The sequence below is a fragment of the Chrysemys picta genome, chromosome 15 (genome assembly GCF_011386835.1).
Source record: "Chrysemys picta bellii isolate R12L10 chromosome 15, ASM1138683v2, whole genome shotgun sequence".
In the NCBI taxonomy this organism is placed as follows: domain Eukaryota; kingdom Metazoa; phylum Chordata; order Testudines; family Emydidae; genus Chrysemys; species Chrysemys picta.
In genome coordinates this window covers 26,378,282-26,393,826 of record NC_088805.1, presented here as the reverse complement: position 1 = coordinate 26,393,826, position 15,545 = coordinate 26,378,282, and the positions used below count along the sequence as shown (strand labels likewise).

General features: G+C 42.3%; 1 protein-coding gene across 10 annotated transcripts in view; it reads right to left on the bottom strand.

Annotated features, from left to right (window-relative positions):
• Positions 1-9,459: 9,459 nt before the first annotated feature.
• Positions 9,460-15,545, bottom strand: part of SBNO1 (strawberry notch homolog 1) — a 42,000-nt gene continuing 35,914 nt past the window's right edge. For all 10 annotated transcript variants that reach the window (XM_042852518.2, XM_065568066.1, XM_024101387.3 and 7 more), the window contains 4 exons: positions 15,392-15,529; positions 14,428-14,504; positions 13,380-13,573; positions 9,460-11,448 (listed from right to left, as the gene is read on the bottom strand). In XM_042852518.2, coding sequence (XP_042708452.1) covers positions 11,306-11,448; positions 13,380-13,573; positions 14,428-14,504; positions 15,392-15,529 — 552 coding nt within the window. In that variant the 3' untranslated portion in view covers positions 9,460-11,305. The remainder of the gene's footprint in view (positions 11,449-13,379; positions 13,574-14,427; positions 14,505-15,391; positions 15,530-15,545) is intronic.

The window sequence follows — 15,545 nt, the reverse complement described above, 5'->3', positions numbered from 1 at the left end:
TAGCAAGTAGCTATCTGGCACCACTCAGCTGTCGGTCTGTAACAGTGCGTATTGCTCTGTCTCTTACTACTGCCTGCAGGCTGTGGTATGAGATCCCAAAGATCCTGTGTTACTCCACCTCCGCTCCCTGGATGTAGAAGCGCTGCCTTTCAGCCGCTGCAGACAGCATTCTGAGAGGTGGTGGGTTCTGAGTAGGAGACAAGGGACTTTGGGACTTACGGCCAGTCCTGCTCCAGGGTCTATTGTACAGCTAATTGCAGGGAGCAAATCTAAAGAAAGCACCATGCCTACTTTCCTGGGTCAGGCTGCTACTCCTATCATTGCTCTAAAGCAGGGGTGTCAAACATACAGTCCACTCACTAGACCTGGCCTACATGATGTATTTATGGGGTCACATGCCAGAGAGAAATAGAAAAAGGAGGATGGGATGAAAGAGAAACGACGGGCAGTAACAGCAATGGCTTAAAGGGGAACAGACTCTCCCATTGGCCAGTGAATGGGATAACGAGGCACTGAATAAATAATACCCAGCCCTTATGTCACTATGTATAGGCTGCACTCTCCTTTTGATCTCTGTGCAAACCTCCTGGCATCTGTGGGCACTCCCTGTGCATTGTGGGGGGCATAGGATGGGCAGGGATGGTGTCCCTAGCCTCTGCTTGCCAGAAGCTGGGAATGGGTGATGGGAGGGATCACTTGATGATTACCTGTTCTGTTCATTCCCTCTGGGGCATTTGGCATTGGCTCCCCCAAATACTAAAACAGGCAAGTTCTTATGAAAATAAGTGAGTAGGGGAGACCTCTTGAGCCGCTCAGGCTAATCAATTGCTTAGGCTGCGGCACTGAGACAAACCCAGGAAGTAGCAGGATCCTGATTTGTAGACATGGGGAGCTGAGGCACAGAGACGTGCCCCCAAGGTCACACAGGAAGTCTGTGGCCAAGCCAGCAGTTGGACCTAGCTCTTTAGAGTGCCAGTCGAGTGCCCCAGCCACTGATTCTTCGCTTTCTCTCCTCCAACAATCTAGAAAAGTAGATGGTCAATAGGCCTCTCAGAAAGGGCAGGCCAGATTACCTCAGCCCTCCCTCAGAATGAGCTGGAGTTAATGGAATAGCTACTCAGAGTACACGCCTCCCTAGCTAATGAAAGGAGGAAACATGAACGTTAAATTTAAGACAGTTATGAGGAGCTGATGAGGATCGAAGTTTCTCCTGAGCGCCCAGTCTGCTTGCTGTGTTCTTGGCTGGGTACACAAGGGCCTGGTGTAATATTGCCTCAAACTGGGCTGCAGTCAGCCACGTACAGCTGAGCCACAATTTAGCAGAGCTCCCTCCTGACCAGGGTCATTAATATACACAGCTCTGAGAGACTGAGGGCAGCCATATTGCAGGCTGAGGGTCCTGAGACAGCTTATGGTGTTCCCAGCTCTGTCCACAAGACTGCAATGATCTAGCCCTGCTTTACACTTACAAATTAAATCTAGCCGGCTATGTTGCTCAGGGCTGTGAAAAATATGGCATCCTGTGTGCCGTAGTTAGGTTAAACTAACCCACAGCATTGATACAGTTAGGTCAACGGAAGAATTCTTCCATCAACATAATCCACCTCTCTGAGAGGTAGCTAACTACACTGATGGAAAAACCCATTCTGTCCAAGTAGGAAGCATCTACACTATAGCGACACGGCTGCAGCTGCATAGCTGTACTGCTGTAACATCAACATGCCCCTAGAGGCCCCTATGGACAGAAAAGGACAGAGCAGCCCTAAAGGCACTTAACCTGTGTGAAATGTGAGGAGGGCAGGAGACTGCCATCTCCCTGACCCTTCTTGCTGCAACTATGGCAACAGGGAACAGCATTCTAAGTGTCAGGAGTCTCATTAACACCGAATCCAGGGGATCCTGGCAAAGAGCCTAGAATGGTGCATTGACTGTAAAGCTCAAAGAGGGAACAATGTCCTTGATAAGGGACGCTTCCCTAAATGCAGTAGGGAAGGGGAATTTGTGAAAACGAGTGGTGACTGCTCAGAGGTTCTTTGCAAGGTCTTATAGCAGCAGGGAGGTTTTAGAGCTGGGCAGAAGTATTGGACAGGGCCAATTTTAGTAGGAAACGTTGCTCAACTGTCACAAACACATTAATTAGTAGGAGAAAGGGAAGGCTCCCATTGAAAATAAAACTGGGGGGTTACCTCTAAGCATCTTGGCAATATGCTTGAGGAGGGAGCAGCAGGCCTGCCTGAAGACGTTAAGGGAAATGCTGCATGAGGTGGTCAGAGCTGCAGGAAGAGGTCAGGGTAAAAATAACCTTCTTAGCCAGTGAGGCTTGGTTGCCTATCTTCAGAGGAGATGGAGCATTTGAAGGTTCCACTTGTATTCTTGTTTCAAAGGGCACTTGTAGTCTTGGTATTAAAGAGAGTCTGGTTAAAGTTACTGTCTTAACATCATTATCTCTTCTTACTACTGACAGACATTTCCCTGCCTCTTTTTGCCTTTTGTTTTCTTGCATTTCATTGAGTTTGACCCAATGAAAACTGACTCTGGCCCTCAATGGAATGTTGGTCTCCTACCTGGCTATTCAGCCTCTGGGAGGGTTCCAGACTGGAAGCGAGCTAGGCTTGTTGGATTAAAGCTTCTATTCCTGAGACCTAGCAGGCTGAGGCAGCTCCATGTCTTCTCAAAATCAGGTTCCTCTCTTCTCTGGCAAAAGAATTGGGCAGGGAGGGGAGAAGGATCAGAATGTGTAGGAAGTGTCACTATGTCTTTCCCCTCTGCTCTTCCGTGCACTCATTCACCTGCTGTTGCAGGCTCAGACAGATGTCATTTCATTGCTCATTCGGACATGCACTCAATTTTTATTCACTCCCAAATAACTGCAGTGAAGATCAAATCTAGGAGTAATTAAATCCCTCTCAGTTCTAGTGCGGATGATTTAAAAGAAATGACAGCAACTCTGCCTGATCACATACATCTCTCAGTTTCATGCCCTCTAGAACCCATCGTAAATTTAGCTGCGTTACAATAAATTCTGCATATGTCTACTTGTAGCAGGGTCTCAAGAAAAAAAATTATCTAGATTTAGATTTCAAAGGCGTGCTGCAGGTAGGGGGCTTCAGTTTGCTAGCTGGCAATTTGACATCCTCCTCCCTCCACCCCAATTCCTTTCAGAATTCCACCCCTGCTCCCAGGCAAAAGAAAAAAAAATCAGTCAATAAAAATGAAGAATGCAGCTCTAATATATGAGCATCTTCATTAGTCACAAAGAATTACTGGCATCACACAAGCGTTAGAATCTGAGTGCACAATTTTGGGGAAACAGTAAAACAAAGAAAGAATCAGAGAAAATTTAAAGCAATTAATCCAAAAGGGAACAGAGAAAAGACTGGTCCGTTTCCGATGGTAACTTTGGGTTAGACAGGGATCGGCAACCTTTGGCACGCAGCTTGCCAGGGTAAGCACCCTGGCAGGCCGGGACGGTTTGTTTACCTGCCGCGTCTGCAGGTTCGGCCGATTGCGGCTCCCACTGGCTGCAGTTCGCCGCTCCAGGCCAATGGGGGCGGCAGGAAGTGGCGGTCAACACATCCCTTGGCCCGCGCCGCTTCCCGCCACCCCCATTGGCCTGGAGCAGCGAACTGCGGCCAGTGGGAGCCACGATCAGCCGAACCTGCGAACGCGGCAGGTAAACAAATGGGCCAAGCCCGCCAGGGTGTTTACCCTGGCGAGCCGCATGCCAAAGGTTGCCGATCCTGGGTTAAGAGAAGCAAAAGCACTCAGAAGATAAGTTTCTGAGCTCTATTACACAGACCAGCCAGCCCTGTTTTTTCCCTTTGGTTAAGGAATCCTACAACTAATTTTTAAGTAGGACTGGTAACTCCCCATTCTTATTAAATAATTGTTTAAATTCTTGAGAGCCTCTGATAGGCGCTAAAAGTGTCAGATATATTTTAGTTTACTAAACAAAATGAAAGGGAAATATTTTTGTGCTATACCAAAATAATCTTTAAGGGTCTAAAGGTTCCTAGAAGTGAGGCAACAATGAACATCTTCAGTGGATGCAAGTATGGCTTGAAGGTAACTTGCAGACGTAACAGTTGTGTATCTAAATGTTACAGTAGATAAGCAAAGAAAAATAATGAAAGTAGCAGCCAGTTTAATTTACTGAAGAATGTTTACAAAAAAGAAAACTACAAAACTCAATGTTTCAGTTTGTCATTTTTACTTGAGTATAAAACCTGCTAATCCATGCAGCCATCAAAATTTTACTGCACGACACCCCAAATCTTCTGCCATCTTGAATCAAAACTGTTGGTGCTTATGTATACTTTGGATTATTGTTAACACAGGAAAGGCAAGGAGATGCAGTGCAGTACTGTACCAGCATAGGGTGAAGTCTCTAATGGAGTCAGAAAATCTAAATTAGCATTATCAATATAAAAAAAATCATACAATTCACCTTTATTTTAAGGTGTCTTTGGAATCCATCATGTACTGTTAAAAATGTATAGTGAGAACATGAATAGTGAAGTTCTACTTATACAAGCAACATCTTTTGCTCTGAGTTAGCTTTGTAGCAAAAGTTATTGCAGGGGCAAAACTCCACAGGATTAGATGGTAGAAACCCTCACCTAAAATAAAATGCAGTAGTTTGTGGGATTCTCTGTAAATGGCTAAGGGGTCTGATAACTTTACATATAGCTATACTATGATGGGCCTATGATGAACATGCTATTTTATTAAAGTTATCGTCTCCGACATTGTTTGTAAGAACAAAAACATTAGTAGTAAAACCTCTTTATCCTTTCCAGTGCAAATGTCAAATATAGCAAGAGACTGGTCCCAGACAGGTAACTCAGCCCATTAAAGTCTGTTTAAAGTTAAAACTGAAAAACTTGATATTCAAAATCTCAGCTCAGAAGTGGATTTAGTTATTACAAAATAAAATTTAAAGCAAACTGATATGAAGATTTAAATGAGTCTTAAACCCCCTACCAATTAAACTTAAAAAAAGCCCATGTTTCTAGATTTGGTCAGGAATGATAGTCTGGCTTGAAGTGCAGCTACCACTATTTCTATTTTATATCTTTACGCCAGGAAAGGGTCTCTTTCTTTGTGAAAATGGCCTCTGATTTTTAAGAGCATATTACACAATACTATGAAAAGCTGCAGCATTAGTAGACCTGGATGACATGGTAGCTCCTGAACAGGTTGTAACAGTTTGGGCTTGTATAGGACCAATCTATACTCTGGAAACATCCTATAGCTTAGCGATTTTGTGGACTGTTATGATTTGAGGATCACAGTCTATATTACAAATTTTGGGTTATGCAGGTCAAACTAGACAACAATGGACCCATCTGGTGTTAAAAATCCACAGGACCACAATACTACTACAAGACCAAAGTGTGGTTTAAGAGCATCTGTTGCTACTGGTCATAACCATGTGCTGCAAGACAGTAGCATTTCAAGCATTTCTTTCCTCTTTCTAAATAGAAAAGCAGTTACTGTTCAATTTCAATGTCTCATAATTAGCAAGTTATGCTATCAATTGCACTCTGGATTTACTTTTACACTCTAGTCTTTAGCACCAGAGATGAACCTGGTTTACCTCTAGATACATTCCCATGGGTAGTTGCTTTGTTATTTCTGCTAGCTTTGTCAGTCTCGGGCATGATATTGTTCCAAGGACTCCTACTGTGGCTGGAACTTCAATGGAGAAATGGTTTAAATATTTCCTAAGGCTCATTGTTTCTTAGTGAAGCCTGCAACAGTAATAGAATTAGCACAGATTGTCTCTAATGTGCGATGAGATTCTTCCTTTGATGATATTCCAGTTTGTGGAATGTACAATGCAGTAACAAGGGTGTTAAATAAATCCTTCTCAAAGATAAGAGAAGACAGAGAGCAGTGCTTTTAGGTTTGGATGGCCTCTAGTTTTTAACAGCAGAGTAAGGCACAAACTAAAAATTACCTTAATCTTATCAATTTCTTTTCCAATCCCACACTGCTTTGGAATTACTTATGAAACAAAACTTCCTGTACCACCCATAATAATGGGGTTGTGAAAATTATACCAAAATGTAAGTAACTTCTACAAGTATATGGGTGGTCTCCCTGTGATGAAAGTTTAATGGTTTCCCCAGGAGTTCTGACCTAGATTTAAATGTGGATCATTTGCCACTTGCTCTGCAGACACTCAATTTCTGATTAATTCTCAGTCTGTACTTCCTTGTCATGAATCGATGCATTAAAATAAAGCTTAAGGCCCTCTCTGGGATGACACGATCGCAGCAGCATCTTCTCCCTTCAACTTACCCACCTTTGTAGAGCACTTTGAAGAGCTATAGCCATGATAAGTATTGATCACGATACCTTTGTGTTTTAGGACTGAGGACAATGCTGTTTAGGGCGCCAACTCTAGTTGTAGGTCTTGTGCTTGCAATCATGCCTTCGTTGTAGGCGTTCATAACACACTACTTGGAGATATTCTCTTCCCACTCTACGCTAAGATGAATTTACTCAGCAATGTCTGCTAGAGCAGACAGTATGCACTGAAAAGGCTAAGGAGACTGAATATCAAAACGTATGAGCATAAGCTGAATCAAAACTCAAACTATTGCTTCCCTCTAGTACAGGCAATAAAAACTGAGTACTAATCCAAAGACAACATCAGGAATCAGTTTCAAGACAATGCATTGTACACTAAAAATATGGAATTAAAAATACATAATACACTTTGAAAACTTTTTGGAAGACGACAATTGATAGTTGTGAAAATATGACTGCAAAATAGAATTATCTAGTCCAGAGGTTCTCAAACTGTGGTCCGTGGACCACCAGTGGTCCGCGAGCTCCATTCAGGTGGTCCGCGGATAATTCCCTCTAAAGTGTGTGCCTAGGTGGCTGTACATGAGAGAATGAAGGGCCACCCACCTAATTAGTGGAGCCACACAGGCATGGCTCCACTAATTAGGTGCCTGGACCCTGGAGAAGATGCACACGTAAGGTGAGGTGGTGGCCTTGGGAGGGAATAGGGGGGAGGTGGCAGTGGGGTGAGAAGAGGGGGTCGGAGGAATTTGGGACATGCAGGGTCCAGAGAAAGACGACTTTTCCCAGCTCCAGGGCTGCAGCTGCCGGGGAGAGACCCAACTCCTTCCCAGATTCAGCTCTGTGGCTGCCATGACAGGGGAGAGACCCAACTCCTTCCCAGCCCCAACATTGTGGCTGCTATGGCAGGGGAGAAATGCCCCTCCTTCCCAGCCCCAGCTCAGGGGCTGCTGCGGCAGGGGAGAGAGGGCACATCCATTGCATTAGAAAGGTAAGACTACTGATATTAAAATATGAGTTGTGCGCTTTTATTTGTAGAAAAAAGTTGTTTATTAATTTTTTTTAATATAGTACTTTTCTCCAAAGTACTTTACAATAGTTTAACTGTACAAACAACATTTGGAAAGATCATTAAGTGGTCTGCTGAGACCCTCAGCAATTTTCAAGCCTTCCGTGAAAAAAAAAAAAAGTTTGAGAACCACTGATCTGGTGTATGCAGATACCCCTGGAAAATTTTGTATATTTTAATGTACATACAAATGCTGTGTGGGGCAAGTAAAGAAAATGGAAATAAAACTCTTGGGACATATGAAAGGGAAAAAGACTAAGAACAAGATCACTAGAGTCGCTTTACAGGAGATATTTAAATTAATGAACTCAGTTGTCTTTAAGATCTCTATATACACATGTTCTATCTATATACGTAGATAACATACTATGGGATTTAAGCAAGATTTATCCCAATAGTAAAAGCAAAACTCCAAAACAACTCATTTCCCAAAATGTTTACAGGTTGCAGAATTTTCTTCATTTATATAAAGCGGTTCAAGACACGACTAAACAATTGGCATCTTTGGAGGACTACAAAAGTTTATAGAGTTACTGGACAAGACAATTTCAGCAGGAGTCATAGATTTATCTGTAGTGTATTTGAGCATACTAGTAGAGGCATGAAATAAGTGAATAAGGTCAGTGGATTTTGACTCAGACATGTAAAAACTGTCTGATCCCTTATCTAACTCCAGGCCAAGACAGTTCAAGCTCCTACACAGTCATTTTATATAGCATGCCACTGGGACTCGTGCATTGTTAGAATGGTGGGTGAAAAATGAGACTGAACAATTATTCTTATAAATGACATCTATATCCAGCTTTAGTTCTACATATGTTCCTAAGTGGAACAATGATTTTTGTAAGTGACAAAAATAGGGATCAAGTGATAAGTAGGGTCTTGCCTCCCTTTTAGCTTGTGATCTGGGTCCCTTACTGCCCCCTCCACTTCTTGACGCCTGAATTTGCTAGAGGTGCTGTGACAGGATATCCACCCCTACCTTTGTAGTTGTGTTAGGTCTTCCCTCCTCCTTTCTTGATGACTGATCTATTTCCCACGCCATTCTACTTATCCCTACACTCCTAGGCCACTCCTCCCAGGAGCTTCTAGCATTAGGTGTTAACACTTCCACCATCTAAAGGTAAAAACAATACAAATTAATCACTGCAAAAAAAGCGTTAATACTTCTTATATGCAAAGTGAATAGCACTAAGGCTACCCATGGGACAAACATGCCATGTCGTCCCAGGGTGCATGCACATAAAAATCAAGATTGCCTGAGTTGTTTACATAGGGAGCAAGAGATTGAAGACAAGACCTTTGTTAAAACAGAAGTTTATAACAGCCTATTGGGATACTCCCTCTGGAGCTGGGGTCTAGATTCATTAGCAGGTTGCATCAGGAAATCAATGGCATAAGGCTAGAAAAGGATCTGGGTCGCAAAATCAAGGATATAGCAGTATGGAAACAGCTCTTGTGCATCTGCAACTTAAGGATGGGGGGAGGGGAGGAAGGAATAGCTTTGTGGCAGAGGAAAGTGTGTCTAGTTACTGGTTTGATTGTTTCAGCCCATTAAAAGTATTTGTCTTGAAACAAACAGAACGGATTGGAAAATGGAAAACTGCATTTTTGGGGAAGTTTCTTGACCAGGCTCTGCACTTGCATTGCAGATAGAGCATTCAGGTTTCCAACCCAGGAACACATTGAAGATGTTTTGTTCAACACAACAATTTTAGGGTTGAGAGTAAGCAGCCTCTCCTCAGAATGAATGAAGTATATTTCACCTTTATTAGGATGTTGAATGTACCCACTAACAAGGCAATGATGAGCATGCAACTCACACCACTCCTGCTACTTTTATGGTCCACAATGTCCAGCCTGCCTGGATCACCAGCATCTGCTGATGACATTACAGCAGTCAAATAACTCTTTGCCCCCACTAGAACAAAGTATGGGGGGGGGGGGGTTTGAGGTCAGGTCAATGCTGTCTTGCAATTTCACAGTTAGAAATAGAACTGCACCCACTTGTACCTGGGTTAGAAATCCTTTCTCGCAGTTTAGCTGCTGCCAGCATTAGCCTCAGACATCAATTGTAGTTACAAATCTTTATTTCAAAATGCATTTCAGTTTGTTCAATTGCTGGCTGAATAAAACATGGAACTTCCTGCACACACACATTTCCCCCCAAATTCATGAGTTCTTCCTATATTAGTGCTGCATGTGCTAATACTAGTGCACTAACGGGACTTCACACTGATCATTAACCTAACGGAGTTAAATCTAAGATTATTAGATCAATTTCTGATCTCAGTTCCATAGTTATCCCAAATTTACATCACTGAGACATCAGAATCTGGTCCACTGAGTAAGTGTTTAAGGAAATGAAGCAGGCACTACAATGGATCACAGCACTAAGTCGCCATCAGGTCAACCATTTACCCTTATCTTTATTGTACTTACAGCACTATCTTTACTTGTAAAATATATACTGAAGTTCAGTATAGAGTTTATCCCTTGTCTCAGATACTAAACTAGCTCAACTTAAAGACTGATATGGACCATACGACAGAAGACTAGCTTAAGTAGGTTGGACCATTCAAGTCTTGTTGAATGCCAAACTAGACTTGTTAATTTTTTGGAATACAGTGATTGCCTAAACAAGACTCCAGTTTTGTTAGTACAATAACGTTTTATTTGACATCTACAAGATTTTGGTATCTTGCAGTTTTTTGGACAGGTTTATACAATCTCAATTTTTCAATAGTGCAACCTGTGCAAGCAAGAAATGACAAACATTGTCCTTCACTTTCTTATAAACATCTACTATTATAGGCAAAACAAAACTTACCCATATTATAGATAAGTGACTATTCACATTTGTACATTACAATTTCTTTTAAACAGCTCCAGATAAACTCTACAATGTCTTACAACATATTAAACAGTATTCAAGTTACTGGGTAACAGAAACAGCACATATAGCGGAACCCTCAAGAGTTTCCCATTGTCTAATTTACAGCTCAAGTAAGGTTTCATCTTACAAGTGACAAATTAAATTACATTAATGAAGTAAAAAATATAAGATTGTATGTGAGGTGGAAGTGAATTTGCACTTAGTTTCCATAGTCACCTCGGATTAAGGAAATATTTTAATTTTAAAGGAAAGGCTTTTAGCCATCTTTGCATTACACATTAGGAATACCATTAATACATTAAAATGAAGTAACTTTTTAATTTAAGATGCTTATCACAAAAAACATGTTGCAGACTCAAATATATAACCTCCAGGAGAGAACCAGAAAAAATGCAATACTTGGGTATAAACACTATAAAAATGCAATAACCAATGCTGTACAACTAAGATTGTTTCTCTCGGAATTCTTGACTGGGGTGTTTATCCTGTTCATGCCTGTTTCCAAAGACATGCACTGTCAAACAAACTGGGAAGGAACCTGAATGAATGCATGATGTGCAATCTCTAGTTTTCATGCTTATATAAACTTACAAGCTGAAGAGAAAAAACCCAATATATATTTTCTATATATACTCAATACATGCATTCGAGGTTATCTCCCACAGCAATGGCATTGATGTACTGCGTTAAACCCTGAGCACTGTATGACAAGATAAAAATAAAGCCTGTTTGGGAATTTTCAAGCATTGTCAAACAAAATGTGTGGTTTGTGGCTTAAAAGGCCAAAAGTAAAAGCAAACAGGAAGCTCTACAGAGAGCATAGACAGATGCACCACCATAAGCAACTGCTGGCTTTCAGTTCTACCATCCTTTATGTACCTCTTTATTCCCAAAGTACTTCTGAGAGCACACAACTGAACTGAAAAAATATTTCTTTGGAATCTGTCCCTGATTTTTATGCAAGTGATATGCTTTTACAGCCTTTTCTCAAACACCAAAGTCAACATCTGTAGTCTGTCTTCTTATGCATTGTTGAAGTTGGTGATGCTCTGTGGGTGATGTTGCTGCCATATCTGCTGCTGTTGTACTGCAAGCTGTTGAGACTGGTCTGATGTTGACAGGAGGTTTACAAGGGGCGATACGCAATTTGCAGGAATGAGCAAACCTGAAATTAGCAACAAGTCAGTTGTACTTCATACATGTATACAATGTTTGTATGTTTAAGAACTTAGGCCAATAGTTCCAAGTTCCTTAAATGTCAGCAGTAGCTTTTGCATAGAAAATTAAATCTTTTTATGTCAAGGGCTTTAAGAATTTATTGAGCGCTACAACAGGTTCTATTGCCAACTAAAAGTAATACATTCAAAAGTCATCTGATCCTTCAGTCACAGACTAGCAGAGAAAAAAATGCAAGTTGTCTTTAGGGAAGTACAGCTTCAACTACTCTTGCTGTACCTTCAACTAAATGATGCACCAGGCAGCAATTGGCCATTTATTCACTCTCCTGGTTGAACAGAAGATGACGCAAAACCACAGAAGTTCAGGAATGAAGTGAAAAAAAACAAAACCCAGTTTAAACATCTTCACTGAGTTTAGGGACATTTGAGTTAAGCTGCTAAGGCAGGGGCGGGCAAACTACGGCCCGTGTCTGGCTCATCAGACCTTTTAATCCAACTTTGAAGCTCCCACCGGGGAGCGGGTCGGGGGCTTGCCCTGCTCATGCCGTCGCTCTGTGCGGCTCCCAGAAGCAGCAGCATGTCTCCCCTCCATCTCCTACACGCAGGGGCAGCTAGGGGGCGCCACACACTGCCCCTGGCCAAAGTGCCGCCCCTGCAGCTCCCATTGGCCGTGAACCGTGGCCAAACGGGACTGCAGGGGTGGTCTGCGGATGGGGCAGTGCGCAGAGTCACCTGACTGCACCTCCATGTAGGAGCCAGAGAGGAGGACATGCTGCTGCTACTGGGAGCTGCTTGAGGTAAGCACTTCCCAGGGCCTGCACCCCTTATCTCCCTCCCACACCCCAACCCCCTGCCCCAGCCCTGATCCCCCTCCACCCTCTGAACCCTCAATCCCAGCCTGGAGCACCCTGCACCCCAAACCCCTCATCCACAGCCTCTCCCCAGAGCCTGCACCCCCAGTTGGAGCCCTCAGCCCCTCCTACACCAACCCCCTGCCCCAGCCCAGAACCCCCTCCCACACACTGAACTTATTTCTGGCCCCACTCTGAAACCTGCGCCCAGAGCCCGTACCTCCTCCCACACCTCAACATCCTGCCTCAGCCCATAGCCCCCTTCCATACTCCCAACCCCTCTGCTCCACCCCCAGCCTGCAGTTCCCTCCTGCACCCCAAACCCCTTATCCCTGGCCCCACCCCAGAGCCCGCACCTCCAATTTCGTGAACATCCATGGCCTGCCATACAATTCCCATACCCAGATGTGGTCCTCAGGCCAAAAGTTTGCTCACCTCTGTGCTAAGGCCTACATTCTCCACGCATACTTTTCAGCCATGGCTTCAATAGCCCACAAACACTGCAGAAGTGAGTATTTTAGTGGTTGAATTAAGGCTTTGCCACCCCTCTTCAAGGCTGAAAAGGGGAGTGACTCTGGTTTTAAAGATAGCTGGGTGGAAAAGACTTGGGTGGCAGAGAGAACCACAGGTGTATTGGGGCAGAGGTGGATCTTGCCTTTGTTGGGAAATATGCATCAGGTGATAAACAGGAGGGGGAAAGTGCAACACACTGGTCCAATAGTGTAGGGGTGCAACGACCCTTACCTTTTCGACAGTGCGCCTGCTGCTTAGCCTGAAGTGATTCACACCCACTACATTTTTTTTTTTTGCTCTTCAGCTCTAGCCGGTGGAAGTTTTCACAGAAGGCTGGTTTGGAATAGTTCCTCCCCTTTAACCTCATGCAAACAACTCATAATACAGAAGTCAAAATACTTACTTATAGTAAGGCACAAAGGCCTGCTCTCTATGTGTACCTGTATACCTCCTACACAAACTCAGAAGATAGACTCAGTGTATAGACTGAAGAGTTAACTGACTGCTATGTGGTCCAGCAGAGACAAGGTAAAATAACGGACAAACTTGCTTACCTACAATCCTCTGTCCATCCTCCGCCCTTAGCCGAACTATTTGCATTTTCACATTTGTACCACTCACAGAGGCTAGAACTCCTTCCACTTTTGTCCAGACACTTAGTACTGAACCACACAAGACGAAGTAAGTTCGACAGCGGAGGCCCACTTCACAAACTAATCCCAGGCTTGCTTTCTTACAATTGCCTCTCCTGGAGGAGGAAGAGAGTTTAACACATTAAAGAAAAAGGGAGAGTATTTTGCAATTCAAATGATCTGTACTTGTGTAAGTAAACACTAAAGGATGAGAAAGTGAAGATAGTCAAGCTGGATAGTGAGATGGGGACATAGATAAAGCTACTTCACAAAATGGCTTTTAAAGTACATCTCGGGCTAGATCCTCAGCGGGTGTAAACTGACATAGCTGCATTAAAGAACTAGAGCTACACTAATTTACACCAGCTGAGGCTCTGACCAATGATGTCCATTAGAAATAGCAAGAGGGTAAGTGCTCTGTAAACAAATTCAGCTGTTCGGGTACTAACACACTGACATTCTTCATCAGTGGTTAGCACTGAGAAGTCAAGGCACCAGATGTTGAGGGTTTAACAGCATACTGCTAGGAGAATCAGCATTAAAACTAATGTTCTTTAGTTCAACCATCTAAACTCTGAATCTAGCTAAAGTTACTGAGTTTACATTTTTTCAAGTTAGTTATATCGAATACATCTCAACAGATCAATAGGTTTACCAAAGCATGAGATACTTTTAGTCCCTCTGGGTAATTTCAAAAGTTCTTCATTATGCCCACTCTGAACTAAAAACTGAAGTCTGAAAACAAGTTCATAGTTTCCTCTCTCTCTTGTAAGGTAAGAAGTTGCAGATTACCACTTGGACTGTTGACTTTGAGACTCCTTCAGAAATTACATGAAGTGACCAATATTGGCTCTTGGAATTTTTATGAAGTTGATAAATTAAACTGCAGACTCCTGGTCCAAGTGATAAAGTAACAGATTTAGTCAAACACCTTGGTAGAAAACCTGTTTATATACATATAAATACTAACCAATAAGCATGGGTACAGGTATCTGCCGATGAATTGTACTGCTCTAGCCAATGTGGTAGAGCATCTTCAGAAGGTACCTGAAAAGCCATTTAAAAGTTGTATTAAAATATAAACGTGGCTTCTGAAAACTACAGAACAGCACACCGTATTTTGCTTGTAGCAATGGAGCAACAGATAATATTGATACGCCTATGGTTTTGTTTTTAGTACTAAATACGAACAAATCCCAAGTTATAATGCTCGGCATGCATTTTGGTTCATCCATGCTAAAAGTGGAAATCCTGCTAAGGAGGTCAATAAAGGTTTAGGTATAGTAGAATCTCACTGATTGAGACGTCTAGATCCAAGAACCTCGTTTATAAAATGACAAGCTCAAAGACATCGTCACACTTGAGTGCACTTCATTCACTTATTCTTATAAGCATAGTGTAAGTTCTTAACTTGCCTATGAAAACACTGGCTACTAAAGCAATTGTGTTGCTCTGATACAATCTTGAGGGACAAATGAAAGGATTAATTTCAGCACTTTCGGCTGTTTCCCTGCTACTGTTTCTAAAGTTCAGAATCATGTATGGTTAGAGTATATTGTACCTAGTGGTCAAACATGTTGGCAATAAAGCATCTTCTGTAAGTTGAATTGCAGTTGAACCTTCTCCCTAGTTGATGTTTGGAAAGCTGCTTCTAGGTTGTGGAAAGTCTTAATGGAACGATTGATCTTTTGATAAGTTTTTGCAGATACAAAACACTATTTGTTTAGGCAGGCTTGCAAAGCCCTAAAGATCTTTTTGGATAAAGATAACTATAGGCTTGTACTGGATGAAGTTTACTTAACCAGTGTTGTTTATGCAGTATTTCTATAACTTGCCACCATATTGTGTATGGACAGACATAGTTTTGAAAAATCCTGCATTGTCTTTTACCACAAAGAAACTACTTTTTAAGTAATGTTGATTTAAAAGGTCACCTTCTTATATTTCTTTTTCAGGTCTGCATACGTTTCCAATTTGAGTTGTTTTCCAGTGTTTGGTCTGTATACTAAGAAAAGCTTCTTTTTGGGATTCACTTCCTTTACCAAGATAGCAGTTTTCTTATTATTTCTTATCTGGAAAAAAAAAATG